General features: G+C 39.0%; 4 protein-coding genes across 5 annotated transcripts in view; all 4 read left to right on the plus strand.

Annotated features, from left to right (window-relative positions):
- Window positions 1–1,041: 1,041 nt before the first annotated feature.
- Window positions 1,042–8,430, plus strand: strap (serine/threonine kinase receptor associated protein). Its single transcript, XM_084111816.1, has 10 exons — window positions 1,042–1,250; window positions 1,411–1,535; window positions 1,679–1,814; window positions 1,908–1,989; window positions 2,668–2,740; window positions 2,864–2,963; window positions 4,973–5,110; window positions 5,236–5,372; window positions 5,509–5,658; window positions 7,742–8,430. Exons 2-10 carry the CDS (start codon window positions 1,424–1,426, stop codon window positions 7,801–7,803), a joined length of 990 nt encoding a protein of 329 aa, XP_083967942.1. The 5' UTR covers window positions 1,042–1,250; window positions 1,411–1,423; the 3' UTR covers window positions 7,804–8,430.
- A 284-nt stretch (window positions 8,431–8,714) lies between these two features.
- Window positions 8,715–26,197, plus strand: tmpoa (thymopoietin a). Its single transcript, XM_084113071.1, has 6 exons — window positions 8,715–9,045; window positions 16,552–16,669; window positions 17,659–17,808; window positions 17,891–18,033; window positions 24,103–24,206; window positions 24,875–26,197. The coding sequence occupies exons 1-6, from the start codon at window positions 8,809–8,811 to the stop codon at window positions 25,215–25,217; spliced, it is 1,095 nt and encodes a 364-aa protein (XP_083969197.1). The 5' UTR covers window positions 8,715–8,808; the 3' UTR covers window positions 25,218–26,197.
- On the plus strand, window positions 20,497–24,004 carry LOC311082312 (uncharacterized protein). Its single transcript, XM_084113072.1, has 9 exons — window positions 20,497–20,661; window positions 20,872–20,940; window positions 21,358–21,495; window positions 22,436–22,486; window positions 22,574–22,708; window positions 22,820–22,912; window positions 23,016–23,075; window positions 23,157–23,366; window positions 23,728–24,004. The coding sequence occupies exons 1-9, from the start codon at window positions 20,638–20,640 to the stop codon at window positions 23,863–23,865; spliced, it is 918 nt and encodes a 305-aa protein (XP_083969198.1). The 5' UTR covers window positions 20,497–20,637; the 3' UTR covers window positions 23,866–24,004.
- Window positions 26,198–26,424: 227 nt separating the features above from the next.
- Window positions 26,425–27,857, plus strand: part of slc25a3a (solute carrier family 25 member 3a) — a 7,294-nt gene continuing 5,861 nt past the window's right edge. The window contains exons 1-2 of one of the 2 annotated variants that reach the window (XM_084113069.1): window positions 26,425–26,730; window positions 26,872–27,018. In XM_084113069.1, coding sequence (XP_083969195.1) covers window positions 26,670–26,730; window positions 26,872–27,018 — 208 coding nt within the window. In that variant the 5' untranslated portion in view covers window positions 26,425–26,669. Of the gene's footprint in view, window positions 26,731–26,846; window positions 27,019–27,857 lie in introns of both variants that reach the window. The other variant, XM_084113070.1, reaches the window with a different exon arrangement.

Genomic DNA, 27,857 nt, shown 5'->3' on the forward strand with positions numbered 1-27,857 from the left:
TTAGCAAGATTTTTAGAGTGATAAAATTGTGTAAGATCTGTAGCAAGCAACCTTTGATTGATGGCAATCCACAAGCATTACAATGATTTTGAATATTTCAGATTGATGTAACTTTTAAGAAAATGTAATAAATATGTGTTTCTTTTCTGTCAAAGTAGTATAGTTAAACAACAAATAAATATATCCATCCATCCATCCATACAGCATATCTTTCCAGAAATTTCTCCCCGGACTTTAAAGGGATAGTTTACCCAAAAATTATATAATTTACTACTTATATCTTCTTTTGTGTTCAGCAGAGGAAAGAAATTCATACAGGTTTGGGACAACCTGAGGGTGAGAAAATGAAAGAATTTTCATTTCTGGGTGAAGAATCCCTTTAAAACAGGTAGGCTATGTGTAGCCTATGTATTTTTTTTTTTTTTTTTCAGTCTCTGGTCCCATGACACTGTGATCATTATGACCTCACAACATACACGTACATTTGTTATCACTGGAGGTCTATCTCTATCTAACAGTGAGGCTCGCCTCGGACGCATTGTTTCCATCTGTATGTCTGTATGTAAAGCATTTCTCTCCGCAACCTGTCCAGGTGTAGATGTCGTGACCACTGTATTTAAAAAAGAAAAAGACAGTCACGCAGTTCTAATTTTATCCTGAATTGATGTTCTTCCCTACAGGAGGCGCTCCGTGGCTCAAACAGTTACTTGATGGATTGATTTTTAGCCACATCTGGTTAAAATGTGATTCATAATAGTCATAAATTATATCATAATTCAAAATATTGACAAACTTAATAGTGATCTCATAATGATAAGTTTATCGTAATTTGGAGTTAGAATCTCATAATACTGAAAAATATTCTCATGTTAAAGACCTACCCCAAAATCTTTTATATTAGACCATAAACATACCACATATTACATTACGTGTTAGCAAACACTTTACATGTAATAATAAGCTCCTAGTGTAAGAAGAGCTTCTCGAAGCGAGTGCGTCACGTGACACGATTCTGACCAATACTGTGGCGTCGCGGGCCGGAAATGATGTCCAGTTTTCACACTTCCATAATGTTCCTGTAGCGTTAGCGAGGGCTCTAGTTTAGCTTACACACACTCTCACACACACCTCGTGTAGCTGGTGGCACAGCACTGTTGCTGGGAGTGCAGCTGTGAGCTCCACAATCCTCCCCGACACGGAATCTGGCCACAAAGTACTGGAGTGTGTCGTTGTTTTGTTGTCTTTGCAAGGTAAGTTAATGATTGAATTCCTGGCTAGCCAAGCTTGAGTTAGCTAGCACATCTGTTTTATCCACTACGTTGTTTTGGGTTTTTTTCGGTATTTTCTTGATTTTTGATAAATGTGTGGCTGTGTTTGAGTAAAACTGCATGTGTTTTTTCATCTTTTTAGGTATCCTGTAAGTATGGCTATGAGACAGACTCCTCTCACCTGTTCTGGCCATACCAGACCTGTTGTGGATCTGGCATTCAGTGGAATAACTCCTTATGGATATTTCCTTATTAGTGCTTGTAAAGGTATGTATATTCTTGAATCTTAAAATCTACCATTGACAGTAATCCAGTTCTCTTTCCTGGGCAGTGAGCATAAAAAGTCACCATTTAGGTGAAATGTCTGTCAGATAGGTCTGAAAGTTTGTTTTGGCAATTACAAATTGCAGATGGCAAACCTATGTTGCGCCAGGGAGACACAGGGGACTGGATTGGGACGTTCTTGGGTCACAAAGGTGCTGTCTGGGGTGCCACCTTAAATAAAGAAGCTACAAAAGCAGCTACGGCCGCTGCAGATTTTACAGCGTAAGTACAAACAGTAACAAAATGTGATATGGGTGAAATAATATTAGTTAAATATTATTTAACATTTTGTATTTATTTATTTAAATCTGACAGAAAGGTATGGGATGCTGTCACTGGAGATGAGGTCCTCACCCTGGCGCACAAGCACATTGTGAAATCTGTTAACTTTACACAGGTAAGACTTAAGATGGACAGAGCCAGATGTTCACAACAGCTCCAAATCAGCATATTATAATGATTTCTGAAGGATCATTTGACACTGAAGACTGCAGTAATGACTGCTGAAAATTCAGCTTTACCATCGCTGGAATAAATTACATTTAAAGTATATTCAAATAGCAAAGTTATTTTAAATTGTAATAATACATTACAATAGAAACCCATTATTTTAAATTGTCATTATTTCACAATATTACTGTTTTTAATGTATTTTTGATCTAATAAATGCAGCCTTAGTGAGCATAAGAGACTTTTTTTTAAACTACTTACCCCAAACTTTTGAACAGTGTATGCAAATGTCTAAATAAAAAAAATATTAAGTGAAATAAATTATATTTTACTTCTTGCATTCAACGTTTTAAATCTACTAGAATAAAATAGTGGTCCCTCTGAAAATGTACTCTTTTGAGCCATTTCAAATACAAAAATTCTGAGCTATAAAGCTGAACAACATTGAGATGTTTTCTGAGCTCCATAACCCAGACTATGCACGCAACTACAAGATGTTCACAACATTGATTATGTCTCAGTGATTTCACCTCATTTTATGTCTCCAAACCCTCTGTGTTACTACCTCTGTGCTGAGCCGTTTTGCTAAATGAAGAGTTTTTACCATCGTATGTTGAATCAACAGGACAGTAACTTTCTCCTGACTGGAGGGAATGATAAAGTGCTGCGCATCTATGACCTCAGCAAACCTGAAGCAGGTATGTAGAGTGACTTTTTTTAATTCTATGTTTTGATATCAAATCAATTTCCAAAATTCAATTCCTGTCATAAATTCTACTAGATGAAATAGCGCATAAGGCTATATGGCATTTGTAATGCAGATCCCCAGGAGATTGCTGGCCACACCTCTGCCATAAAGAAAGCTCTGTGGTGTAACAATGACCAACAGATTCTCTCGGCTGCTGATGACAAAACTATCAGGTGAGTGTCCATAATGGTAATGGACAAAGTCTTTGAACTGTACAGTACGTACTAGGGGTGGGCGATATCTCGATATTTAAAATATATCGAGATATTTTTTAAACACGATATGAATTTTGACATATCGTATATATCGATATATTGTTTATATTTAATTCTGATTTCGCCACTTTGCCTTCTCTGTGCTGTGTGCTCGCCCCCGCCTCCTTTCTTTTGTTCCCCCTCCCCTCGCGTGTTGTCTCATTCAATGGTGGCGCCCGCAACCAGCCCGGAGGCTAAAGGCCTATTTATACTTCTGCGTCGAACTGCCGCCATAGCTACGTCGTAGGCTGTGTGTAGCGCGCGTACCCTTCGGCCTACCCTGATGTGCACCTCTCCAAAAATGTAACAACGCGTCAATTCTACGCAGACGCAAGCGCTGTGATTGGTCTGCCAGAACCCCTCCCTCGGGGTTTCACATGCTCCCTAAGTGCGCGTCAACGCGGACAACAACGCAGAAGTATAAATTAAAACCAACACGTTGCCTACGGCGTATAGGCTCCGGCGTAGGTCCGACGCAGAAGTATAATGAGGCCTAAAGCCCAATTTATACTTAAAGGCTGATTTATACTTCTGCGTCGGACCTACGCCGGAGCCTCTACGCTGTAGGCAACGTGTTGGTTTTCATTTATACTTCTGCGTCGTTGTCTGCGTTGACGCACGCAGAGGGAGCATGTGAAACCCGAGGGAGCGGTCCTAGCAGACCAATCACAGCGCTCGCGTCCGCGTAGAGTTGACGCGTTGTTACATTTTTGGAGAGGTGCACGTCAGGGTACGCGCGCTACACACAGCCTACGACGTAGCTACGGCGTGAGTTCGACGCAGAAGTATAAATTGGGCTTTAACGTTACAGAACTCATCTAAAAAAACAAACAACTGGCTCCATTATATGGAGATTAGGGGTGTAACGATACATGTATTTGTATTGAACCGTTCGGTACGAGGCTTTCGGTTCGGTTTTCGGTACGCATTTTTCCTGCCGACCAAAATTTTGTTATTTCAAATGTAGGCGCGTTGTGCGTGGCAAGCGCGCCCATAATGTAAGAGACGCCGGCGCGATCACAACATTACCCAACATCAGATGGCAAACGTAATGCAAGAGGAACGAAACTGCTCGTTATTGTGTGGCTGAAGGACCGTTTATCAGTTTGGACCAGTGCAGCGCAAGCCGATCTTGATCAAGCGACACTGTTACTACACAGCGCTAAGAGATCCAGTAAAGAAAGCATTTGAATTCGCCACAGAAGTAATAACATTGATGCGAGATCTAGTGAGAAGCATTCACATTTCTCCGTTATTAACGGATCAAACAGCGCTGACGTGGAAACCAGGAGAAACATTGTGCCATGAATGAACTATCCAGTGTCCACAGATCAGCAACATTCACCATGGATTTACTGTAGTAACACTAACTGCAAACATGGAAGTTTGGCAGGAATAGTAGGCTATAATGCCTTCAAGTAACATTACGTCGGTTTTATTTTGACATTATGAATACAATTGCCTCAAATGTTAATCTGTAGCTAAACTACTACAATATTACATTTCATTTTTTCCAAGGAGCTGTTTTGTTTTATATGCTCCTAAGAAGAGTCAATTATAGCTCCAGAATTGCTCAAAGTAAAAAAATATCATACTTTATGATGTTAGTTTTAATTATAAAAAAAGAATAAAAAAAAAATGTTATTTAAAAATGTCGCAGAAGCACTTTGTTCCTACATGAACTGCCTACCTCTTTGCACTTCAATAAAAAAGACTTTGTGGTATTTGGCATATTTGTTTTTGCAGTACTTTTTGGGGGGTTATTTTTCCTGTAAAGATATCGAGATATATATCATATATCGAGATATATTTTTTGCTCCATATTTTTTGCTCCATATCGCCCAGCCCTAGTACGTACACTGCATATATAGAACCTAATTAGTTATGTATGTGTCTAATTCTGAGTTTGTGTTGTCTTTCATTTGTAGACTTTGGGACAAGAACACACAGGAGGCAGTGCATACTCTATCGTTTGATGCCTCTGTCACCAGCATGGAATACATTCCTGATGGGGAGATTCTCGTCATCACGTATGGGAGAACCATCGCCTTCTACAACGCCCACAGGTAGACGGCTACAAGCTGTCCTATTATGCAAATATTACCTTGAGGACTGAGTTGGACAAAAAAACACATCCTTAAAATGTGTGGAGAACTGATAATGTCAATCTGTTGTTGTCTTTTACTTTCAGTTTGGATCTGATTAAGACTGTGGACGCCCCTGCTTCTATTCACTCTGCCTCACTGCATCCTGAAAAAGACTTCTTTGTGGCTGGAGGAGATGACTTCAAGCTTTATAAATATGACTACACCACCAAAGAGGAAATGGGTAGGAACGTAGGCACTAATTAAGTTAATGTAATAAACTGCAGTATGAAAAAACATAAAGCTTAGTATAAATTAGCCCATGAATATATATGTATTTGTTCTTGCTTGACAATAAAATGTATTTGTCTCTTTTTCAGAGTCATATAAGGGTCACTTCGGGCCCATACACACTGTGCGGTTTAGCCCTGATGGAGAGCTGTATGCCAGTGGCTCAGAGGATGGCACTCTGCGTCTGTGGCAGACGGCTGTAGGGAAAACATACGGCCTGTGGAAATGTGTCCTGCCTGGTGAGCACATAGATATTGACTAGATTTACCTAAATGTTTCAATACACAGTCAAGAAAGTCAGCATGGAAGGCTGCGGTTTTCCGAAAATACAACCATGAAATGGCAAAGGCTGCGATTTTAATTAAATATGTGCTGCATGTTTCAGAGTGAAGCACAGCACTGTGTTGTTTTACATGCGAGCAGCTCGGTTGAGAACTTGAGATTCTCTTACAAACCAGCGGTTGTCAGCAAAATATAATTTTTTAGGCAGGGGTTCAAAACTCAGGACCACAGCCCTGCAGAGTTTAGTTTCAACCCCAATTAAATGCACCTGATCCAGCTAATCAAGTCCATAAGGCTTGTTTGAAAACTACAGGTATGTGTGTTGAAGCAGGGTTGGAACTAAGCTCTGCAGGGAGAGTTTTGAACTTAAGTGTGGTTTTCTGCCAAAAAAAATTTTTTACAGTTGTTTTGGGCCAAATTGTGCACTTTAATACACTTCTATTAATATCTTCCAGAATAAAAGCTTGCAGTATATACGAAAATGTAACAATGCGATAAAAGCACTAAATCCAGCAACTATTGGCAGATTTTTGAAACGCTTATGACAGATGTCACTGGCTTCACCTCAGCGATTGCCTCTCAATTGCAAGAAGAAATGCTCTCTCAGCTAGACAGTCATTCCTACAATACCTGACATGATCCTTCCTGAATGAGAATTTATCGAAATTGACTCATGCTCATTGTGGTTTGAGTGTCATTGAAAAATAACTCCATATCAAATTATTTGGTTGTCAGTGATTTTTCTATTTGAAGGTCAGGAATATATGGGAGCTTGTTTCCGGCATGGTATAAAAAAAAGAATAAATTAAATAAAAAAGATCATTGCAACTTATCTTAAGTCAGAATTGCACTTTTATTTTTCTATAAACTCACAATTACACTATTTTTGGTAACACGTTAGTTTAGGTCCAATTCTCACTATTAACTAGTTGCTTATTAGCATGCATATTACTAGGATTTTGGATGTTTATTAGTACTTATAAAGCACATATTAATACCTTATTCTGCATGACCATATTCTACATCCCTTTATCCTACCTAATACCTAAACTTAAAGGCAGGGTAGGTAGGATTTATTAAAAATTAAAGATCCAAATTTGTTAAAACTTTCTATATATATCAATACATAATTAAAATGTAAGAACTCTGAAAAAAAGAGTATAAAAATCAAGTGACTCTAGACCGTATAATCTGTATTAAACACAGCTCATTATTTCGATTCGGGACGAATCAAAGGATTGGCTTAGGCGACTGTCACTCTCTCGCAACCATGGCAACCACCCTTTTGCCACACAGCACCTACCCACTTGCGCGCGACCGTTTGATTTGAGGAGTGCGAGAGGCACGGAACCTGATCACACCTCCGTCCAGTAGATGGCGGTAATGCACTATGTTTGCAAGCTGCCAATAAAATCTATCGAAGAAGAAGAAGAAGGCACTGAACCTAGGAATACCAAAACAATGGCAGAGAAAGAGCAATCTAAATTTACAGTACCGGCATATGCAGTTAGTGAAGGCAAACCAGGCAAAAAAATGCCCCTTCCCCTCCGCTTGTCTCAGGTAAATAATGCGTCCTCTAGCTCAGCGGTCGGAGTCGCGCGTTCATGTGTTTTGGGGACGTGGCTTTGGAAGAAGCACAGAAATGAGGGGGTGGAGTGAATGGAAATAATGAGATGTCTTTAAAACAGTCGTGAGAGGTCTACAGACACTCGATTTTGATACTTTCTTTTTCAGAGTACTTACATTTTAATTATGTATTGATATGTACATAAAGTTTAAACAAATTTGAAAAATAAAATTTTTAGACCATTTCTACCTACCCTGCCTTTAACAGCTACCTTACTGTTAGCAAGCAGTAATTAGGAGATTATTGAGGCAAGTCATAGGTAATAGTTAATTAATAGTGAGAATTGGACCCTAATGTAAAGTGTGACCTTATTTTTATTCCCTGGTGAAAACAAGCTCCCTTAGGACTAGGCTTCATTTGTGGCCTTGTGTCAGATTCGTTATCCTACAATAAAACCTGTCTGTCCCTTTCAGAGGAGCTGTCGTCAGAGAACTCTGAAGTGCTGTACTGCCCTCCAGCTGAGATCAAGGCCTGAGTTGGGAAAGAGAGGCAAAGGCAAAGGAGGAGAGGTCACGGGAGAGGTCAGGGGACGGGATGGGTCAGGGAAACCACACCCCAGCAGAGTGCTGTGCCACCACCCTTCTTCACTTGAGACGGACCGCACTGCCGAGCATGACTTGAGCGTGGAGATGAAACAACTCGCACATTCACATTGTGGAAATGAGCATCAGGAGACGGCGGTAGAGCTGAGCGTGCTAGTGCAAATGCTAACCCTCCAGCTGCCTGCTCTTTCTTTGATACCCATGATACACCAGTCAGCTCCTTCATAAGTGGTCGGTTTCTGCAGCACTGTGATCACTTTGGTTAAGATTTTGTTTTTTGTTTTAGTGTTACAACGGTGTGCTTTCAATACATTTTGTTTGTTATTGCAAGAGCTCAATGTTCAGTTTGACGACATCTCTCAGCGGAAGTGCTCCTGAGGAACGTGTTATTCAAATGTTTATCAATAGTAGTGTGAACTTGTAAATGTTTTCCATGAGAGCCTGGAAAATATGTAAACATGAAAAGCTTAAAAGTGACTTAAGTTGTTTAATAAATTTGTCTTTGGTTGCAACATAAGTTGCATCATTTGGCCAATAAAATGTTGACATACCTTACATCATCTTTGAATGTGTGTGTGTGTGTTTAAATGAGATTATATTGCAGTTTTAATTTCAAAGCATTACATTTAACTTTGCTCACTTCTGTTGCCCATCAGCTTCTAGTTTAATTTCTAGCCCAGTCTTGTTCTTTCTCTTTGTGTGCAATATTTATTTTACATGCTAATTAAATTTTTCAGTAAGTTAGTAGGTGAATCTCCTATAAACAAGTGGTTCACCTCGTCTATTTATCACCAGTGATTTTAAATGATCTATCTACCAATCAGAGCGCTTCTTTCTGCGGAACGCATCCAATAGGGGTCTCTCTCCTAAGATGGTCACTGATCCCATAAAAGAAATCAGTCTCAGCCAGCGATAGTGTCCTGCTCAAGCCAACAGACATGTCGGAATTTCTGGAAGATCCGTCTGTGCTCACTAAAGATAAGCTTAAAAGTGCGCTGTTGGCCCATAACGTGGCTTTGCCGAATGGCGACCAGAGGAAGGATGTTTACGTGCAGCTGTACTTGAAGAATCTGACCGCGCAAAACAAAAAGAGCAGCGGCTCTCCAGATGTCTTCTCCAGCGACGAGGATCTGCCTCCAGCCCCCGTGATCTCCAACAGGAGCCGCTCTGGCAGGGTGGGTTTTGGAGAAGCTTGCTTTGTTTTGGCTGTTGACTTGCTTTGCATGTAAAATGCATCAAATTGAACTGATGGTATTGATTTTTATTAATGTTATCAAGACGTGCATTTTCTAAAAGTGTGTTTGTTGGGAGTAAAGTTCTGAGTTTAGAATTATCAGAGTAAATAAATGTCATAACTGTGGTGTTTGCACATGCAAATGAAAACAAACCAGCATGGCGAACTTTTACCAATGGTGTCCGGTTCGTGAGCGAATCGTTATTTTGAGTTGGATCATTTCTGTGAATCATTTGATCTAGATCACAAAACCGGTCTGAACGATGTTGTTACGAAAGGACTGTATCAGTTTTATCACACACACTAAATATAGTTAGTTTAAATTAACAGAATTTTATTAAAACATGCAATAGTTTCAGCCGAGGGTTGAGTGTTTTAAAATCCAAATTATGATCTGAAACGTAACGTTATAACGTTAGCCGTGAGAAACCTAACTGGTGGTCATGGAATGACAATAAACGCCCTTAAAATATAATTTAAAAAAATTAAAATAAAAACGCGTAACGTTAGCAAGACGTGTTTATCACTTTATTTGAACGTGAAATTTGGAACGTCGGGCACTATGGAATTACGCAGTGCTATAAACGAAGCATTTTTAAAACCGGATTTTGAAACTAGCTGTTCGAAAGAACCGATTCGGACTTCCTATCACTACCGGGCGACCGTTTCCCGCTTAAAATTGTGTCAGTCAGATTCAATGGATTCGTTTCACGTGTTTAAAATCCATGCCGCTATCCGAAAAAAAAACCCCAAAACAAAACATGAATTACAGAAATTACAACGTCCTGGAAATCTTGCACTGCTATATGTTATCTCTGTTACATCTGTTTTAGGCGTGTCCGCCAGAAAAAGTAAAGATCCCAGCTTGAATGAACACTTCAGTGAAGATTCATAATGTGGAAAATAGCATCCCATAGTAGTTTAATAGAAAATGGACACTTCTTTTTATCTGTGTCTAAACCTGATAATGTTGCTGGTGGTTATTGGCATTCTTGAAAAATGTTACGGTGATGAAACACCTGGTGGTTCATAAAGAAGTGGGAGTGTTCCCCCCCCCCACTTCTCTATGTGTTACTTACTAACTTTTAATACCCACACAGCTATTTAATAAACCCATAATATGAACCGTGTGCACTAGAATTGTTTAATGCTTACCAGTTATTTCTATCAGGTATGGGTCTATTGTTGCCATTATTAAGAGTAAGACACACTATTTTCCATAGTGGATAGATGCTATAAGTGTCAAGTTAGTTCTGGTTATTCAGCCAACTCGATTACCTCAGCACTCCACCCAGACAACTTCACAGAGTCTTTTTTGTTATAGCAGAGATGTTTGATGTTAAAAGGCTCCTCTCTGTATTCCAGTGCCAGTGAATGAGGTAGTGCGGCCTGTCATTGTGAAATATTACTGTTTCCCTGTCATTAACAGAGTCCATATTTATCAGGTATGAACTACTATTGCAAGTTGGTAAACAAATCGCATAAATCAGGGGTTTTCAGTATTTGAGATTCTGCAGACTCCCAAACTTTGTGCAAGGGACCCTTTTTTAGTTACTTTAATCCTATTTATATTATTGATTTTTAAACAATTTTACATTAAACCCTCTAGCACTCCTTTGCGCCCCCCTGGGGGTCTTCAAACCCCATTTTGAAAATGGCAGATTGAGCAGGAAGGTACAGGTCTGAAAGTTGTATAATATTTCGAGAGCAGCACAAGGCTGTTTTCATTGTGGGTTTGGTCGCTTTATTGAGGAAATACTTTCTTGTGAAGTGGAATTTGTGCTTCGGCTGCCAGATGTGTGAGTGCTTTGCATTCTTCTTTGAAGTTGCTCTCTCTCAGATAGTAATTTTCAGAAACGCATGACACACACACAAGTTGTGGACCATAGATGTTTGATTTTATGGTTGGCCTCTTCAATGAATTGTGAGGTTTTTTTCACCAGTGTTGGTCATGTTTTTTTGTGTTCAAATAAAACTGGTTTACAAGCCGTGCTGCGAAAGCCACAATTGGACAAATTGTGGGTAACCAGCAACATCATGCCTCATTATTACAAATTTCCATAGAAATGACATTAACATTATAGGTCTCTCATACCCCTTTTCCACCAGAATGGTTTGTGTTCTGGAGCCTGTTCTCGGCCTGGCGAACTGGAGTCTGTTGCGAACCGGCCGCATGTTTCCACAGGCTTGAGGAACGAACGGTGACGTAACACTATGATGTGTTGTTTACCTGACTATTACCAGTCTAAAAAACAAACAAACATTGCACATCCCCGTGTTTGTGCAGGCAGTGCGGCACTTCTGTTTTACCAGTGATTCTAGTGAACCGGCAGTTCACATTAACTGCCTTTTTGGAAATAAATTGAAACTGAAACCGTTGATTCACTCACTCCTGCATGCTGGGTCTCTCTCTCGCACATAGTTTTATATTTAGATATAAAGAGCACTATGATATTAGAATGCTCAACGAGACCGGGCCAGCGTTTCTTTTCGCTCCCCAGCTCTGTTTGAGCAATTTTTTAGGCCATCTTTCCTGCCTGGGAAACACCTTTTCTTAGGGCTGTCAACTTTAAGCCTTGGTTATACTTTCGCCTGGCTCCGCAGCGCGAGTCTCCGCAGACTGCGCGCGCACCTCCGCAAACGGACGAGGCGTTTATACTTGACGCGCTCGCCGTTGTACTATTCTTTGAAACGACAGGGGGCGACTCGAGTAATTGTCCTCTAAACCATCAGGAATCAGCGGTGAGAAGAAGAAAGCTATACACACGTGACAATGTTTATTTTACACCACTACCAATACCACACTACAAAAAGAATCGTGTAAAACCCAGTAAACCCTGAGATTATTACTTGTGACAATAAAACAAAATATATGGATATGAGAACTAAATTAACAATCTCTTACATATTTTCTAATTTCACTAAACATTTCATTAAGTTTCGTGAACATTTTTATTAAACATGGACCTTTATGTTCATTAAAAATACTTTTTATGCTATTGTATGCTCATTTTTTAAATGTAATCAACTCATTTAGACGTGCAAACTGGGTGCCGGTGTGGTGAGAAGTTCGAGCTCGGCCAGATTCGGCTCGAAGTCGTTCATCTTCGGATGCGCGCCGCGCGCGTTGTTACAAAAAATATCGCGCACACCGCCAGGCGAAATTGGGTCTTGCGAACCCAACGCGCACGACCGCCCACACCGCAATGACGTCATTTTTGCCGCGCGCACCTTCGCGCTCGTGTGGACGCGTCGAGTATAAACCAGGCTTTAGTCGTTTAGTCGATGCCGTCTTGGTCGACTGACATTCTCATTGGTCGACCAGTCGCATAATTTTTTCACCAATAAAGAAATTTTCATTGATTTACTCCTTGATATTTATTCCTTTATAAGCAGTTATATATTACTGTATTCTAAATATAATTAGCCTATGTTTTATCCCCAACTTGAAATGCTTTAATTTAGGCTATTTTGTAACAGCGCCACAGTTTACCGCACCACGTAGAACACTCGGGAACCGCACCTGTGGCTGGCTGCACTGCTGCTTCGCGCTCAGTAAGGAATATAGGTAGTAATCTCTATGTGTCTGTCTGTCCGTTTGCATTTTGATTATTTCGAGAACCGTTCATCCAATCGACTTCACAAGGGAGTGCAGTGTCGCATTTGGTGCAATATAGACAGACACGCGAGACACGACACGTTCAGAATTAATAGTAAACTACAGAACAGCGCGAGCGGGAAGCGGCGCACCTCACGCGAGCAGGTTAGGCTATATCCTCCGAGAACGGACACTGCACTAGTGATATAAAACGCACACAGTCTGTTAACTTAAGCAATACTTTTAAGGTAGTCTAATATTTTTCTGACTAACAAATTACTGACACAGTAAAGGGTAGATTTAAATAAAGAAAAACGAAATTTAAATAAAGAAAAACGAAATTTAAATAAAGATAAAAACGAAATTTAAATAAAGAAAAAACGAAATTTAAATAAAGAAAAACTAAATTAAGTTAGCCTAAATTAAAAACGAGATTAATTTAGATTGATAATAACGGGTAAAAAGTCTAATACATTTTGTTTCTATTATTCTATTTTCCACAATGTCAAAGCAACAGCAGCAATACAAGCTCAGACATGCGCTTCGGTCCCTATACAAACTCCGCTGTTCTGCGCTCTAGCCAGAAAACACTCCCGTTGCTGGAACACTCAATTTCTAGCATGCACGCGTTTTCCGCGTGTCTCGAGCCGCGCCTGAGACGCGTGTCTCACGCAGGCAGTGTGCAAACTCCAACCTATTAACATGGGAGCCGAAATAAAAACAGACACCCCAACGCAGCTGAGACTCTCACGCGAGCAGCCAGTGTGTCGCCGGCCTTATTCAAGCGCGAATGAGAACCGTTTCGCGGGGGATCCCAGGTGTCAATAAAAAATAATAAAGAAAAACGTTTTTTCGTTGTTGTTTTATAAATGCTCTATGACAATTGTTTAATAAATGTTCAATCAAAATGCAAAACATCGTGTCTTTTTTTTTTTTTCTTTTTTTTTTGGTCGACTAATTGTTGTGCAGGACAGGACTTTGGTCGACTAAGCATTTCTTTGGTTGACTACAGCCCTACCTTTTCTGCAGTTGAAACTGAACTCCCTAATCTGGAATCGCTTCTGTAGAAAGACACTTCCCAGATTGAATAACCAGCTTTGCAACAACGGCCCATAAAACTTCTCAAACCATGAACCATAAAATGTCAGAAAAGGAAAAAGCTTTAGAATAAAAATAATTAAAAAGGAAATCATTAAATCAAATGTTTTTGTTACACAATATTAATTGAAATCTTTAAAAACTTTTAAAAAATCTGTATCAAACCCATGTTGTTCAAAGGCACATGCTGAGTCTGTCGTTCTCCAAAAACTGTATAAGTTTTGAGGGTGTTGTCTGTGGACTGAGGAAAGGTTTTTTTTCTATTTTTCTCCATCCTGCTGGAATGCTGTGATTTCTGAAAGTTTGAGTCGGCAGTGTTCCAGATCAGCCCTGGTGAAGGCCCCTCACTGAAGCTCATACGCCTTCATGATCTCCTCCTGCCCCTCGTAATACATTCCCTCCTTCTCCACTTCACTGTTTTCACCATTTCTCCTCGGTCACATGGTTGCGTTTGTGGAGCAGGGCTCGACTCCAGGGAATGTGGCTGGATTTGCATTGTTCTTGCTTTGTCCCACACAGTCTGAAAGTTTGCGTTTATGCCTTCAGACTAATGGCATTATCACTGTGGCACTTTGCATATACTTTTCATTTCATTGAATTTAACCTTATTGGTTTGATAAATTAACATTTGCTCCTGCAGTCACATGCTAGGCACACTGTTTTTAAACTCACCTAGTTGCCTCTGAGCTGTTTCAGGTGTAGTAATAGTGTATATAGTGTGTTATTATGGGCTGGGGAATGTAAAGTGTCCTCACATTTTCTTTTAAACTAATTTAAGTGTCAGAGCAGTGGGGCTTTTTTTTTCTTTTTTTTTTAGGTTCATCTCTGTGTCTGATTTAAAGCATGCAGAACCTGTTGCCAAAATAACACATCGGGTAGTTTCTTGCCACGACACCATTCATTCAAATCGTGCAATCGTTTTTCTGGGAAAATTAGCAGCCCTGTCTCTTGTCTTTAATTTTTTCAAATTTCTCCCGATATTCCAAAGATAGTAAAAGTGTGAAAGAGCAATTTTAATCCAAGAAACTCATGTTGCTTGTTGAAAGTGAAACTGAATTACTGGTGTGGTAAAATGCGCTATACTGTACATATAAACTTGAGTATCTTACCTAATGAATACTACAAACTGTGTTAAAATGAAATATGAGGAAAGATGAAGACTGAAAAACAAGAGACAAGATATTTCTTTCACGGTGTGCCCAGTAAAATTTGCCAATAAACTTATTCACATATAAACATTCATCAACTCGCACATCAGTTATGGTAAACGGAAGCTCAAGCATGTTCGCTTGACGTGCGAGGACCAATGAGGTTTGTTCTCGTGCGTCAATCAGGTTTGGTTGAGCTTCTGTTTATGTTCGCTGATCAATGTTTATATGTGGATAAAAGCTTAAATTAAATCTGTTCATCATATGAAGCGATCGTGTCTCTTCAGAAAATGTATAACTATTAGTTTTAGTTGATTAGTAAAATTAGTTGTACAATCTCTTTATGAACTTTTTGAAGTGTCAAAGTGGTAGTTGCGTAGCTGTAAAAGGAGGGACAGAAATCACTCAGATTTCATTTAAAGGGGCGGTGAAATGCTCATTTTCACTCAATCTCCTGTTAATCTTGAGTACCTATAGAGTAGTATTGCATCCTTCCTTCATATCTCCAAAAAGTCTTTAGTTTTATTATATTTATAAAAGAAAGATAGGCTGTACCGAGTCTTTCCGGAAAAAAACGAGCGTCTGGAGGCGGGCCGTGTGGGCGAAGCCAGAGCCATAGAGAGAATCCGTCGATCTGGGCTTTGTTTATAAAACATTCATCGTCGAAATGCAGGGAACAAACAGTCTACACAACTCGTTTTTGCCCCGGAAAAACAATCTGCATCCACTGTTCCTAACGCTGGGTTCTTTGGGAAGCTGAACATGGTAAGCTTTCCCTCACATCCAAAAACACACTTTGGAGACACTATGCAGCGCTGCCGATGATTTCCTGTTGATGTGCGCACTGCGCAGTCTCGCTCTCCTCTGGTCGACGTGTGCGCGGGCGAGCTTTTCCGGGAGAAATGCTCATATAAGGAGTTCCACTCTGGTCTACGTCATTAGATCCACGGTCGAAAAAAAAACAGCCGAAACTTGTACCAACCCGGAAGTAAGATTTTCGGCACAGAAATTCTCCGTTATTCGTCCAAAATATTTTTTAAAAACTTTGGCCATGTTAAGCATGAGAATCCATCTCTTTAACACTGTAAACAACTCTGAATACATGAAACACCATTGTACCCCCCCTTTAAAAGATCTTCATTTGTGTTCCAAAGATGAACGAAAGTCTTTTTAATGAAATCGGAGTGATTTCTGCTAGAAACAGATTTCAGTTGTTTCCTTATTGATGAAATAACATTTAGTTTCTAAACTTTTTTCCTTTGCAAACAAAGCTTTGTACTTAACTAATTTCCCAATACCCACGTAAACTGCAACCTTAAAATTATATTATTTATTTGTATTTATTTTTTGCGGTTGTCTGGCTCGCCGGTACAGCCCTACAGAGCAGGCAGGACAATATATTATCTCCTGTCTTGCTCCAGTGTATAATCAAGAGCCTGTTTGGTGTATTTAGAGACCTGTTCTTCAAATTCAAATACTTTATGGTACGATGTCATCTTAACATGTTTTATTACAGCTCTGCAATGTGCTTTCATGAAAAATGTGACGACTAAATTGAAAATGATAAACCGCATGATGTATAACGTGACTCTTTTCTTTACAGAAAGCCACCAGAAAAACGGACAAAGTTCGTCCAGAGGATGTTGATGTCACTGAATTGAGCAATGAGGGTTTGAAAGACCTGTTGCTGAAGTATGGCCTGAATGCTGGACCCATTGTCGGTAAGCCGCTTTTGAGATTTAAACTCAAATTATGCAGTGTGAAGAGTAAATATTTAGAGATATTGTATGTTTCTTTAGATCATAATTTGACCTTAAAAAGTATTTGGACACAATTGTATTAAAGTGCTAGCTACATTTTGTTAAAGACAAAAAACACAACATACACAAATTAATAAAACAATACATATATGGTTAAAAATGTATTTTAATTAATTAATTCAATTAATTCTGGTTGGCAATGTTTTTTGAAAAAAGTTAATGTGTGAACTACACCTGTTATCGTCTGTGTGAACCCAAGGAAAACTGACTTCATATTCCCTAAAACTGCACCTTGGGGAACAGTTGGTTAAAAGTGACTAATAAATGGGGCATTTATGTGATGGGATATGTTGTTTTATATGTGTGTATTTGTATGTTTTTAATTTTAGATTTATTTAAACAATGATTAGCCCAAATTTATGGAGGGATTTAATAATAAGCAAATGTATAATGAAATAAATGTGGCGATAGAGTACAATGAAATGTAAACATACATGCATAAGGCATGAAATACCTTTTTTTCATATTACATGGATGTGAAATACCCCCTGAAATAGATTTTATAATGAAAAAGCTCTTTGAAATATGAAATGCGGTATGCACAAAAATCTTGTCTTGTCTTTCAGCACAAAACCAGCAACTAAACAAAGCTTTTAGTCTCTGTAATAATCCAAATTGTCTCATGGTGTTGTGCAATTCTATCAGTAAATCAGCAATTTCACCAGGCATCCAGCTTTGCATGTTTTTGCAATTCTGGCTTGAATAGTGTCCTTAAATGGATGTGGGAAAGCTCTTAGATAAAGCAGCAGCCTTTCTCACTGCTTGTTACGAATAAAACAGTACTTTTTTTATGACAACAAAGAAATTTCCATTTGAATCTGCCTCTAAATGAAACAAGATATTTCAGCCATGATGTTTGACATCAATACTAAACAATGTCTTCACCTCAGCGTCCACTCGTAAGGTGTACGAGAAGAGGCTTCAGAAGCTGCTGGATCAGGGTCCTCCTGAAGCTGTGGTTCTTCCCTCAGAAACATCACAGACGGACGGCGGCCAGAATGGCAACACAGACTCAGACCAGTACAGCGACAAGGAGGAAGGTAACAGACAAACAGATTCCTTTATTTAACCATGTTCTTATAGAAATGAATGCATCAAAATGCTCTCTTGCCTGTTCGTCAGAAACCGTAGCTCCAGCCCCTGTGTTTGTGCCCGAACCTGAACCGGAAGTGGAGGTCGAACCCATCCCAGTTGTGGAGAGACCAGTCAGGAGCCGAGGGAAAACGCCAGTGACCAGCAGGACACGCAGTAGTCAGCATAACAGGGTGAGGGCAAAACCTGTGCATTATGTTTGCTCATTTCTGAAGGATCATGTGGCACTGAAGACTGGAGTAATGGTTGCTGAAAAGCTTTGCCATTGCAAGAATACATTTCATTTTAAAATAGGGTTTCTGCGGGTCTCAACAAGGACTAATAAAGCCTTAATTTGCCCATACTCAAAATAAGGCCTTAAATGGCCTTATCTAAATGTCTTTAAATCAACATGCATTTAAATGCAAAAAATGAAGTGTTTATTCTTAAAACAAGAACAAATGTCAGTGAGTTATGAAAACTTCGACTTAGTTAAATTTGTTCTTTTTTTCATAAATTCATTGCATTTTGATCAATTTCACAGAAAACAAGACCATGTAATGGTGGGGTTTTTTTAATTTTTACTCAAGACTTTTGGCATTTTGTATCTCCAGTAAATGCATCTTGATTTAAGGATATTTAGACATTTGCACTGGAAGACAAAAATACTTTTTTGCAGAATCTTGTGATTGGGAGCAGAGGTTTTCAAGCTACTGTTTTGTAAAATAAATTAAAAAGTAATGGATAACTGTTGTAAGTTGTATTTCCAAGCTTTGAAGTGTTGCTAATACAACTAAAAAGTACATTTACATTTAGAGAATATATTGACATAGTGTTCCCTTCAATTTATTCCTTAAATTCTCTTAACTTGATCTTTAAAAAGTCGTGAAGTTTGCCTTCATAAAACCTGCAGAAACCCTGTTACTGTATTTCTGATCAAATAAATGCAGCCTTGGTTAGCAAAAGAGGCGTCTTTCAGAAACATAAAAACTCTCTTTACTTTTCATATTTGAGCAAACCCCGATATACAAAATAATGTCTCACCCGTCCTTTTAATTATTGTTTCTATTTCATTCGGAAATGCGTCGCATTACAGAAGTAAAATGGGTTGTGAATGCCAGTTCACACACAGTCATTTATGACTCATTTATATAATAAAATATTTGAGAGCCAATAAGTTTATTATCCATCCATGGTGGTTGTTTTTTGAAATGGACAAAGTACCACTTCAGATAAGCAAGCACAGTTAATCTAAGGCTGATAACCTCAAAATGGTCTAATATCAGCTGATCAATCAGCCCGGCCAAAAATATCTCATCTTTCATAAGTTAAGCAAAAGACTGAAGATATGATGGTTCACATGATTTCAATTACAGTTAGCAGCACCCCCGCTGTCTTGTATCCCTTGCTTTTTTTTTTTACTTTAAAGGGTTAATTCACCCAAAAATGAAAATTCTGTCAGTAATTACTCACCCTCATGTTGTTCCAACCGCGCAAGACCTTCGTTCATCTTCGGAACACAAATTAAGATATTTTTGATGAAATCTGAGAGCTGGATCACTTCTCCATAGGCTGCTAGGTGGCCGAAACTTGCTGGCCCAGAAAAGTTATTAAAGAGATCGTTAATATAGTCCAAGTGACTACAGTGGCTCAATCTTAAGTATATCAAGCGACGAGAATACTTTTTGTGCGCACAAACAAACAAAAATAACGACTTTATTCCACTATTCATTTCCATCTCTCTGGGCCTCTAGTTGGTTCACGTAGTGTTTTTGCGCAGCGCGTCTGTGTTACACGTCATCACGCATCACACACATGACCAGCGTCGGCCAATAGTGAGCCTACGTGGTGACGTGTAACACAGACGCGCAGCGCAAAAACACTACGTGAACCAACTAGAGGCCCAGAGAGATGGAAATGAATAGTGGAATAAAGTCGTTATTTTTGTTTGTTTGTGCGCACAAAAAGTATTCTCGTCGCTTGATATACTTAAGATTAAGCCACTGTAGTCACTTGGACTATATTAACGATCTCTTTAATAACTTTTCTGGGCCAGCAAGTTTCGGCCACCTAGCAGCCTATGGAGAAGTGATCCAGCACTCAGATTTCATCAAAAATATCTTCATTTATGTTCCGAAGATGAACGAAGGTCTTACACGGTTGGAACAACATGAGGGTGAGTAATTACTGACAGAATTTTCATTTTTGGGTGAACTAACCCTTTAACTTGGCCCAGACTTTAATCCTCTTTTATTGTTGTATTCCCTCCTTTCCTCCGGACACACTTGGTTTCTCATTCCTGTGATTTTACTCAGTCTTACATCTCTGTGTAAACTCGAAGATCTTTGTTTAGGTCACTTGTAAACGACTAGCCAGGAGGATACTCTCTTCAAAGACTTCTTACTACTTTGCTCACATAAAAGCTGTTTAGGCAGTTCAAGCAGCGCATGCTATCTCACATTAGTGTAAAGAATCAGTTCTTTTGTCTCTAATACAAACCGTTTTTCCCCACGTGATGTTCCCACCTGCATATTTTCCCACCATTATCTGTTAAAAGTTCAGCAGCACCACCTGCTGTAGAAGAAATCTGACCTACTTCAGGTGGTCACATGACCGCTCCACATTTAAATGTTGTCATGCCTCCTGTGGAGATCAGATAAGCCATTTGCTTCTCTATGGAAAGTTTAGATCTTTTGCTGTGTGACGTATAGGAGGATGAGGAGGATAAGCAGGAGGAAGATTGGCCGGTTTTGAATATTAAGAGAAAGCTGAAGAGATCTTCTCACAGGCTGGATCAGATGGTTCCCGCCAGCGACGACACCGTAACTCAATCTGTGGTTTTGTAATTAATATACATCACCTGGTTTCTGGGTGTGGTAACTTTTGGGATCTGCACAAGGCGTGTTTTGATTTGCACATGGGTGAACGGTGTTTGGTTGAGCCTTTTATTTGTTTCACAAATGAACCGAGGCCGTAACATACTTTGTGACTCGATTGTAAGCAAGGTTTGTGTCATTGTCTGGTGTTTTCAGGAGAACTCTGAGCTCTCATCTGCAGAGTACTTCCCTGTTTCGCAAGACAGGAGAAGAACAGGACATGTGGTAGGTGGCCATGACACTGAGGTTAATGGTCAAAATCAGGGATGGGAAACTTTGGTCCTGGAGGGCCACTGTCCTGCAGAGTATAATTTTAACCCTAATCAAACACACCTGAACAAGCTAATCAATAGGTGTGTTGGATTTGAAGCAGAGCTGCGCAGACCGATCGGCGTATGACATCAAAGTACCGCGAGAGCAGGCGGCTCTTTATACTTTCGTATCGCTCTTGCTGTACTTTGATATCATACACTGGTCGGTCTGCGCAGTCGAACACACCCAATGTCTTCAGAATTACTAGAAAGCTACAAACTGGTGTTTTACATCAGGTTTGGAGCTAAACCCTCCAGGACCGAAGTGTCCCATTCTTAGTCTAAATTATTAGCTTGACCTCAAAAACCCGCTTCTATCCTCCTATTAAAGGTAACAAGAAAGGAGCCCAGACCTTTGCTTACAGACAGGACATCACAGCTCTCGTCTAAGACCGAATCTCTGAAGCGACGCAGCGCACCAGTCCGCTTGTTTCGGTCTGATTTGAACGAGGCTCCCGCCACTGACAAGGTGTCTTTCTCCTTAAAAACCCTCTTTGGAGACTTCAGTTTGACATGAAAAACCAAACTATTGAAGTTCTCTGTGAAACTGTTAATGTTTCTAAATGGTTGCGTTATCAGGGGTCATGCAGTATCTTTTGAACTTTAACATTCAAAAAAATGCTTGTTTTGCATTTAGGAAGTATTTCTATGAATCTATTTTCTGAACCTCAACCTCAGGCACTTACATTTTATTAATTAGAAGCTAATTATTTACCCCATGTTGAAAACCGGATACAATCCATCTGGAAACTAATATTAGCCATTGCTTGGTGGAGGACTGAGGTGTCAATATTAGGTAATGTTAATTTGTATTATAATTATCAATATTTTGATATTTAAGCCATTTTCAAAGAAAACTAAAAAACCTCACAGAATCTCCCTAAAATTGATGTCACTTCCTGGATGATCATGGCTTTTGTTAATTGAAGGGATACCATGCAATTAAAGCAGAATAGAAAGTGTAAGTGGGATTTCCCCCATATTTCTCATTTAAAACCGCCTACCCAAAAAACATGGTTTGTTTGAGTCGTGTCATTTAAAATAAGAAGAATATTTTAAAATTCCCAGTTTTTCATGTTAAAATTGAAGCAACCATATACATGGCCAAAGAAAATCACAAAATCATTTAAAATTCACCATCATGTTCACTTAATTTTGAAATTGTAATAAAAGAGAGAGAGAAAATGTATATAATTATCTTTTTCGTATATATATTTTTTTTCCTTTTCTTTTATTTAAATGTAAAAATACTTTTTAAAATTGTATCCAGTGTATTAAGCGATACGTGAATGGGACATAGAAATGCACCGCACAGTAAGAATGAACCATTGGAAGTATATTTTGATCCTTTTTCTTCTTTTTTTTCGTTTCTTTTTCATCTGTTTGTTTGGAAATCGCATGTCTCATAGGATTTGAAGGAGGTGTCTGTTCCTCTGGTGAGGATAAAAGCACATCCTTTGGTAGGTCCTGAAGAAACCTCACACATAAACATGAGGATGCAGGTCATATTCTAATGCCACAGTGTTTCTTATGGTGTCATATTAAAGGCAGTGCCAAAAGAACCCAAACCCTCAAAACGGTCCTCCATGTCTGCGACTGACTGGTCAGAATCACTAAAACATCACAACTCTTCTTACCAGTCCACCGTATCCAGTTTACATGGCGTTAGTCCAGTTTACAAGGTGCCAACTGTCTCTTTCCTAAATCTTCCATGTCTCTCAACTTGACTATGAGAGCATCACGTATAGTACTGTAATGCATCGCTCAAATGTCTTTTGTGGTTTATTCTGTAGTTTGATGAGAATACCGCTGACATCACTTCCCCTCCGATTAGACAGTCCAATCGAGAGCCGCTTGTTTCCCTTCTTAACACTGCTTGCGTTGAGGTGATGATACACACACTTCCACTTTTAGTTAATGCTTTCAGCTCTAAATCAAGGCATATTTATGCAACACAAAGTGTCTTCATTTAAATTTTCGTAATCTCAGGTTGACGACCAGGGTATGCAGGACATCCTGAGCTGTAGACCTGCGAGCCGAGCTCCTGTGGTACATCTCTGCTATGCAAGGATAGTTTATACATGTATTAAACATTCATTGTAGTGGCTCATGAGTTTTTCTTCTCTGAAGGCTCAGGAAGTCAAATCTGTCTCTGTATCGAAGTACTCAAGGCCTCATTTGAGTCAGAACAAACCTTCCAAACCCTTGCCAGACATGAGGTGCCATCTTTCACTTTCCTGCAATGGCCAAAGAGAGGTTTTCCCATCACGCTCGCTTTCTTTTAGGGACTCCCGTGTGGCTCCAGAGGACTCTCTTTGTGTCTCGTTTGACCTTCCCCAGGTTTGCTGTTGATAGTTGTTCATTTGTTAAAGACATGGTACACTCTTAAAAATAAAGATTCTTTATTGACATTGATGGTTCCATGGAAACTTTCCATTTGACAAAAGGTTCTTTATAGTGGAAAATAGTTCTTTAGATGTTCTTCACGCTAAGAAAAAATGGTTCTTTTAAGAACTGCTGACCGAAAGGTTCTATGTGGAACTCAAAATGGTTCTTTTTGGCATTGTTGCATAATGCCCCTTTTGGAACCTTTATTTTTTTTAAGAGTGTATTAGGTTTTAGTTACAATGTTACATAATTTTCTAGTTATCAGGGTCATCACTAAAGCTTAAAGCCATCATTTACATTGTTGGTTTATCAGGGGAGCTGTGGCTCACCAGAGACCCTGCCCAAGACAAGACAGTCCAAAATCACCCCTTTCCTCTCCCAAATCACTTCTGTCCGAGGACTTGACAGCAGCCAGACGGAGACACCAAAGAAGGAGACGGTAATTTCATGAGCTCTATGGTGTCTCCACAGGTGTATAATGGTGATGAGGAAACTTAGTGGGATTCACACACTTGTTTACCTCGGGTCATACGTGGTTGTGGTGTTATATAATGTTTTTCTTTCTTTTGTTTTTAAAATGGAAGCTGAAAACATGGATCTTCAGAAATTGCAGCACGTGAAAGGATTTATGGTGTTCGATTTCCCGCCTCAGTGTTCACCTCATTGTGGCTCTTGTCTTTGTGCGCAGGTGGAAAAGGTGTCAGCCATTGATCAGACCCCGAGGACGGTAGAGAGAGATCTGCTAAAAGAGATCTTTCCCAATGAAAACCTCAGCACTCCCACTGGAATCAGGTATGGAGGGGAAGTTGTTTCAAGCATTCGCGCTGAGCAAACACCAGGGGCCGGATTCACAAAACATTCTTAAGAATTAAATTGACATTAAATTAACTGCCCAGTTCTTGCTTTCTAACTTAATACAATTTCCCAAAACTTTTCTTAAAGGGATATTCACCCAAAAATTAAAATTCTGTCATTTACTCGATCTCATATACAACATTTTATTACATTTAAGTATTTTTTGCCCCTTAGACATGAATACATGTGAGCGTACGCTCAGTAAGCTCAATTATTAAATTCATAAACATTAGGTTTTTATTTCATGACATTTAACCTTTGAAACCAAACTCACCTAGTCATAAAAATATATTTTTAAAAAATGTTTAGTAAAATAATGAATCTAAACAAAATGCATGTTATTGACCCATAAAACTGTACATTTTTGAAAGTCCTAAATTGTCTACACACAAAAAAACAGATAAATCTCACAGAGTGAAAGATTCTGCACTGCAAAAAAAATATAAATCTAAAAAAAAGTATGGGGGGAAAGTAAGTGTTTTTTAGCATTATTGCATTTTGTTTTTAGTAAATATGTAAACCTTTTTTTAATATTCCCTTTTTTTTTTTCTTTTTTTTTTGAGAATCTATCTCGACTTAAGTATATTTTTCAAATGTGTTTCTAGTGCCACCTGTCGCCGACCAATCAGAGGAGCAGCTGGCCGGCCCCTGAGTGAGACATGGCTGGACGAATCCCGTCTCCGTCTCACAGAGTTCAGAGAAACCAGCTCCTCTTCCTACACAGAGACCCGATCAGTTCCACGCGTGTCCGCCGTCCCTCTAGCGGCTTCCAGGCCTGCGGCGCCCCCTGCTGTGAAGACCAGAGCACGGCGCAGCCTGCCAGTGTGGGTGCAGCTTGTGCTGCTGAGCGCGCTTGCTGGATTCCTGTTCTTTGTCTACCAGGCCATGGAGACTAACGAGGTTGGACTCTTCAAGCAGAGCGGGGCCGTTGATAGCACTAGCAAATGAACGTCATGCGGTTCAACCAAGTCTTTGCCCTCTTTATCATACTCAGCCAGTACCTCCCTTTGTTGAATCAGCAGCCGTGGACTTTTACCTGCGATCTTTATATATTCATACAAAGACAGAAACTCACAGATTTTGCATTATTTTCATGCCCTCTTTGAGACGAACTGGTTTAGAGGAATGAATCCTGGTTTTAATTTTAAAAATCACGTTTTTTGTTTTTTTTTGCCTTTGTATGTTTGTCTTGTCTGTGTTTTTTCTTTTTTTTTAAATGATGGTGCTGTCCATAAATAAGTCGGAAGTGCTGAAGGAGTTGGCTAAATACACTTGTTTTGTTTGTAAACTACATTTAGCGTCTACTTGTGACAATATTTTTGCATTTATTTTCACATCTAGCTCTTTAAAAGTGCCGTATCCATCTTAACGTTACTGTAGTATTTATGTACATGTTGTCGAAAAACAAATATTTTCAATAAACTGTTTTGCAATGTATTCTGGAAGATAAGGTCATTTTACTATTTTTATTATCATTTTAATCATTTCAGTTTTGTTATTTCAGGATCTTGGAATTCCATGTGGTTTAATAAAGCATAATATTTCAGCAATTAACTTAAACGGCTTAATAACACCAACTGAAAGAGTTTGCATCCAAAAAGCTTATTTGTCTGCTAAAATTTTGAATATATATTATACACTATAAATTGTCACAATTTTTTTTTTTCGAAGTATGTCTTCGAAAACAAATTTTGGTTAATAAACATTGTAAGATTCTGATATATAACATTGGTAGAACTGGACAATGTGTAAACTGCCCATCATTAAGCCGTTTACTCTGCTTTAAAAACTTATTTAATATTCTGAATCTGTATTTATTTTACATTATAAGGTTCTGCGGATTTGTGGGATAAAGCTGGGCGGGTTCGGGTACTTTTTATGTAAATGACAGAATATGGTTTAATAAAGCGTTTTACCTCGTATCTACATTTCAGTTGGCTTGTTTATTTTTTTAAAGTGTGTCTATATGTTTGACCTAAATTATGACGTTCCCTCTACTAAATGTGTTGTCTTTAGGGTTTTCTGCGGTGCATTGCTGTTCCTTACAGAGGCACTGGAAATTCTGACCTCACTTTGATCTTGAATAGGTAAGGATAAGTGTGCAAGGCTCTATGCTCTGGTCCAGGAATAGAATAGTTTAATCTTCTTACACTACGCACTCCTGTGCATAATGAGCTCACACCATGAGGTCAAGTTTGCAGTGGTTCTCAACTAAACTGTAACAAATTTAGTTGGAGGCAAATTTACATCAATGACTTGATGCACTGGCAGTTTTGTTTTTGATTGTTTGTTTGAATCAATGCTAGAATGCCCCATAATACCATCATAGCTCTTTCTAATGGGAAGTCTCAGTGTGGTGACGTCACAGAAGGTCAGGGTGATTTAGTCTGAGGTCATCTGATGTCTCAGATCCGACTGCCGCTGATGCACCCAGGAGGCGCCGTTTCTTCACAACCAACAAGTGAGTGTACCATTTCTTTTTAACATGAATTTTTAAAAATATTTGAATGAGAGAGAAATACTGTTCCTCAGCAATGTATGCAACAACAAAAAAAACTAACTTTTGTTTGATTTAAGATTGTCACCTGTCTGTTTTTGCCAGTAAACCCCCTGGTGAAAATGTACCCAACCACCTTAACACAGTTGGCACGGTCGAATCCTTTCCAGACTCCTCTTTTCTCCATTAAACAAGATCAGCAACAAGAGAGCCGGCAGATAAAACGCAAATTTGCTGCAGCAGCTTCTAATGGTAAGAAGTTGTTGTTCTTTATCTTCTGAACTGGATAAGTTGCAAACAGAATTAGACACATTGAATAGGCTTTATGTCCAAGACTTGTTGTAAGATATTTGAAAAGGTCGCGGATGTAATGATAAAGCTCAGTGAAATTACACTATGCTATTTTTGGACTCTATCAGACTGCTTGTCATTCCATTCTTAAAGAATTAACTTCCTCCACAAGGATTACACGGCTGGCTAATAGACTTAATTGTCATGATTGCCTGCTAATTCCTAGACACTTTTTCTCAAGACTGTTAAAAGAATAGTTAACCCAAAAGGAAAGTTATATCACCATATACCCGTTTCATCCTCCTTCCATGGGACACATTTTGAATAATGTGCTGAATCTAATTGTTTTCTTCAATGCAATTACAATGAATGAGGACAAAAAGCATGCAAAATCATTGTGAATGCAGACAGTTTGTGAATTATATTCTAAGTCTCTTGCAGTCATGCAATAGTTTTGTGTGACAAACAGGCTCTTTTTCCCAGTTATTCACTGTTAACTGCTGCAACAGTGTTCATTGAGCCAGTTGAATATCATTATAGCATTCTGATTTTATGAACTGGATCAGATTCAAAAGAACAATTCATTCTCAATTCAGACATCATAATTTGTCATGAACTCTCATGATCTAGAACTATAGGCTAGATGGACCTTGAACTGCATCTGATTTTGCTTACTTGGCCTCCAAACTCATTAAATTGGCAGCAATGCAATTCAAGAACCATTTTGGGTTCTGTCAGTAAAGAGTTCTTAAAAGAATCATTTTTCTTACTTTGAAGAACATTCTTAAAAATAAAGTTTC

This window comes from Abramis brama, assembly GCF_963993115.1.
Source record: "Abramis brama genome assembly, chromosome: 4".
In the NCBI taxonomy this organism is placed as follows: domain Eukaryota; kingdom Metazoa; phylum Chordata; class Actinopteri; order Cypriniformes; family Leuciscidae; genus Abramis; species Abramis brama.

Coding starts and splice junctions, on each gene's coding strand:
- strap (XM_084111816.1), top strand. CDS start 1,424: ATGGCTATGAGACAGACTCCTCTCACCTGTTCTGGCCATACCAGACCT. Junction 2,964..4,972: donor GCTGATGACAAAACTATCAG/GTGAGTGTCCAT, acceptor TTTCATTTGTAG/ACTTTGGGACAAGAACACAC. Junction 5,373..5,508: donor CACCACCAAAGAGGAAATGG/GTAGGAACGTAG, acceptor TCTCTTTTTCAG/AGTCATATAAGGGTCACTTC.
- tmpoa (XM_084113071.1), top strand. CDS start 8,809: ATGTCGGAATTTCTGGAAGATCCGTCTGTGCTCACTAAAGATAAGCTT. Junction 17,809..17,890: donor GTACAGCGACAAGGAGGAAG/GTAACAGACAAA, acceptor CCTGTTCGTCAG/AAACCGTAGCTCCAGCCCCT. Junction 18,034..24,102: donor GCAGTAGTCAGCATAACAGG/GTGAGGGCAAAA, acceptor CTTTGTGCGCAG/GTGGAAAAGGTGTCAGCCAT.
- LOC311082312 (XM_084113072.1), top strand. CDS start 20,638: ATGGTTCCCGCCAGCGACGACACC. Junction 22,709..22,819: donor GCGTTAGTCCAGTTTACAAG/GTGCCAACTGTC, acceptor TTTATTCTGTAG/TTTGATGAGAATACCGCTGA. Junction 22,913..23,015: donor TTAACACTGCTTGCGTTGAG/GTGATGATACAC, acceptor TCGTAATCTCAG/GTTGACGACCAGGGTATGCA.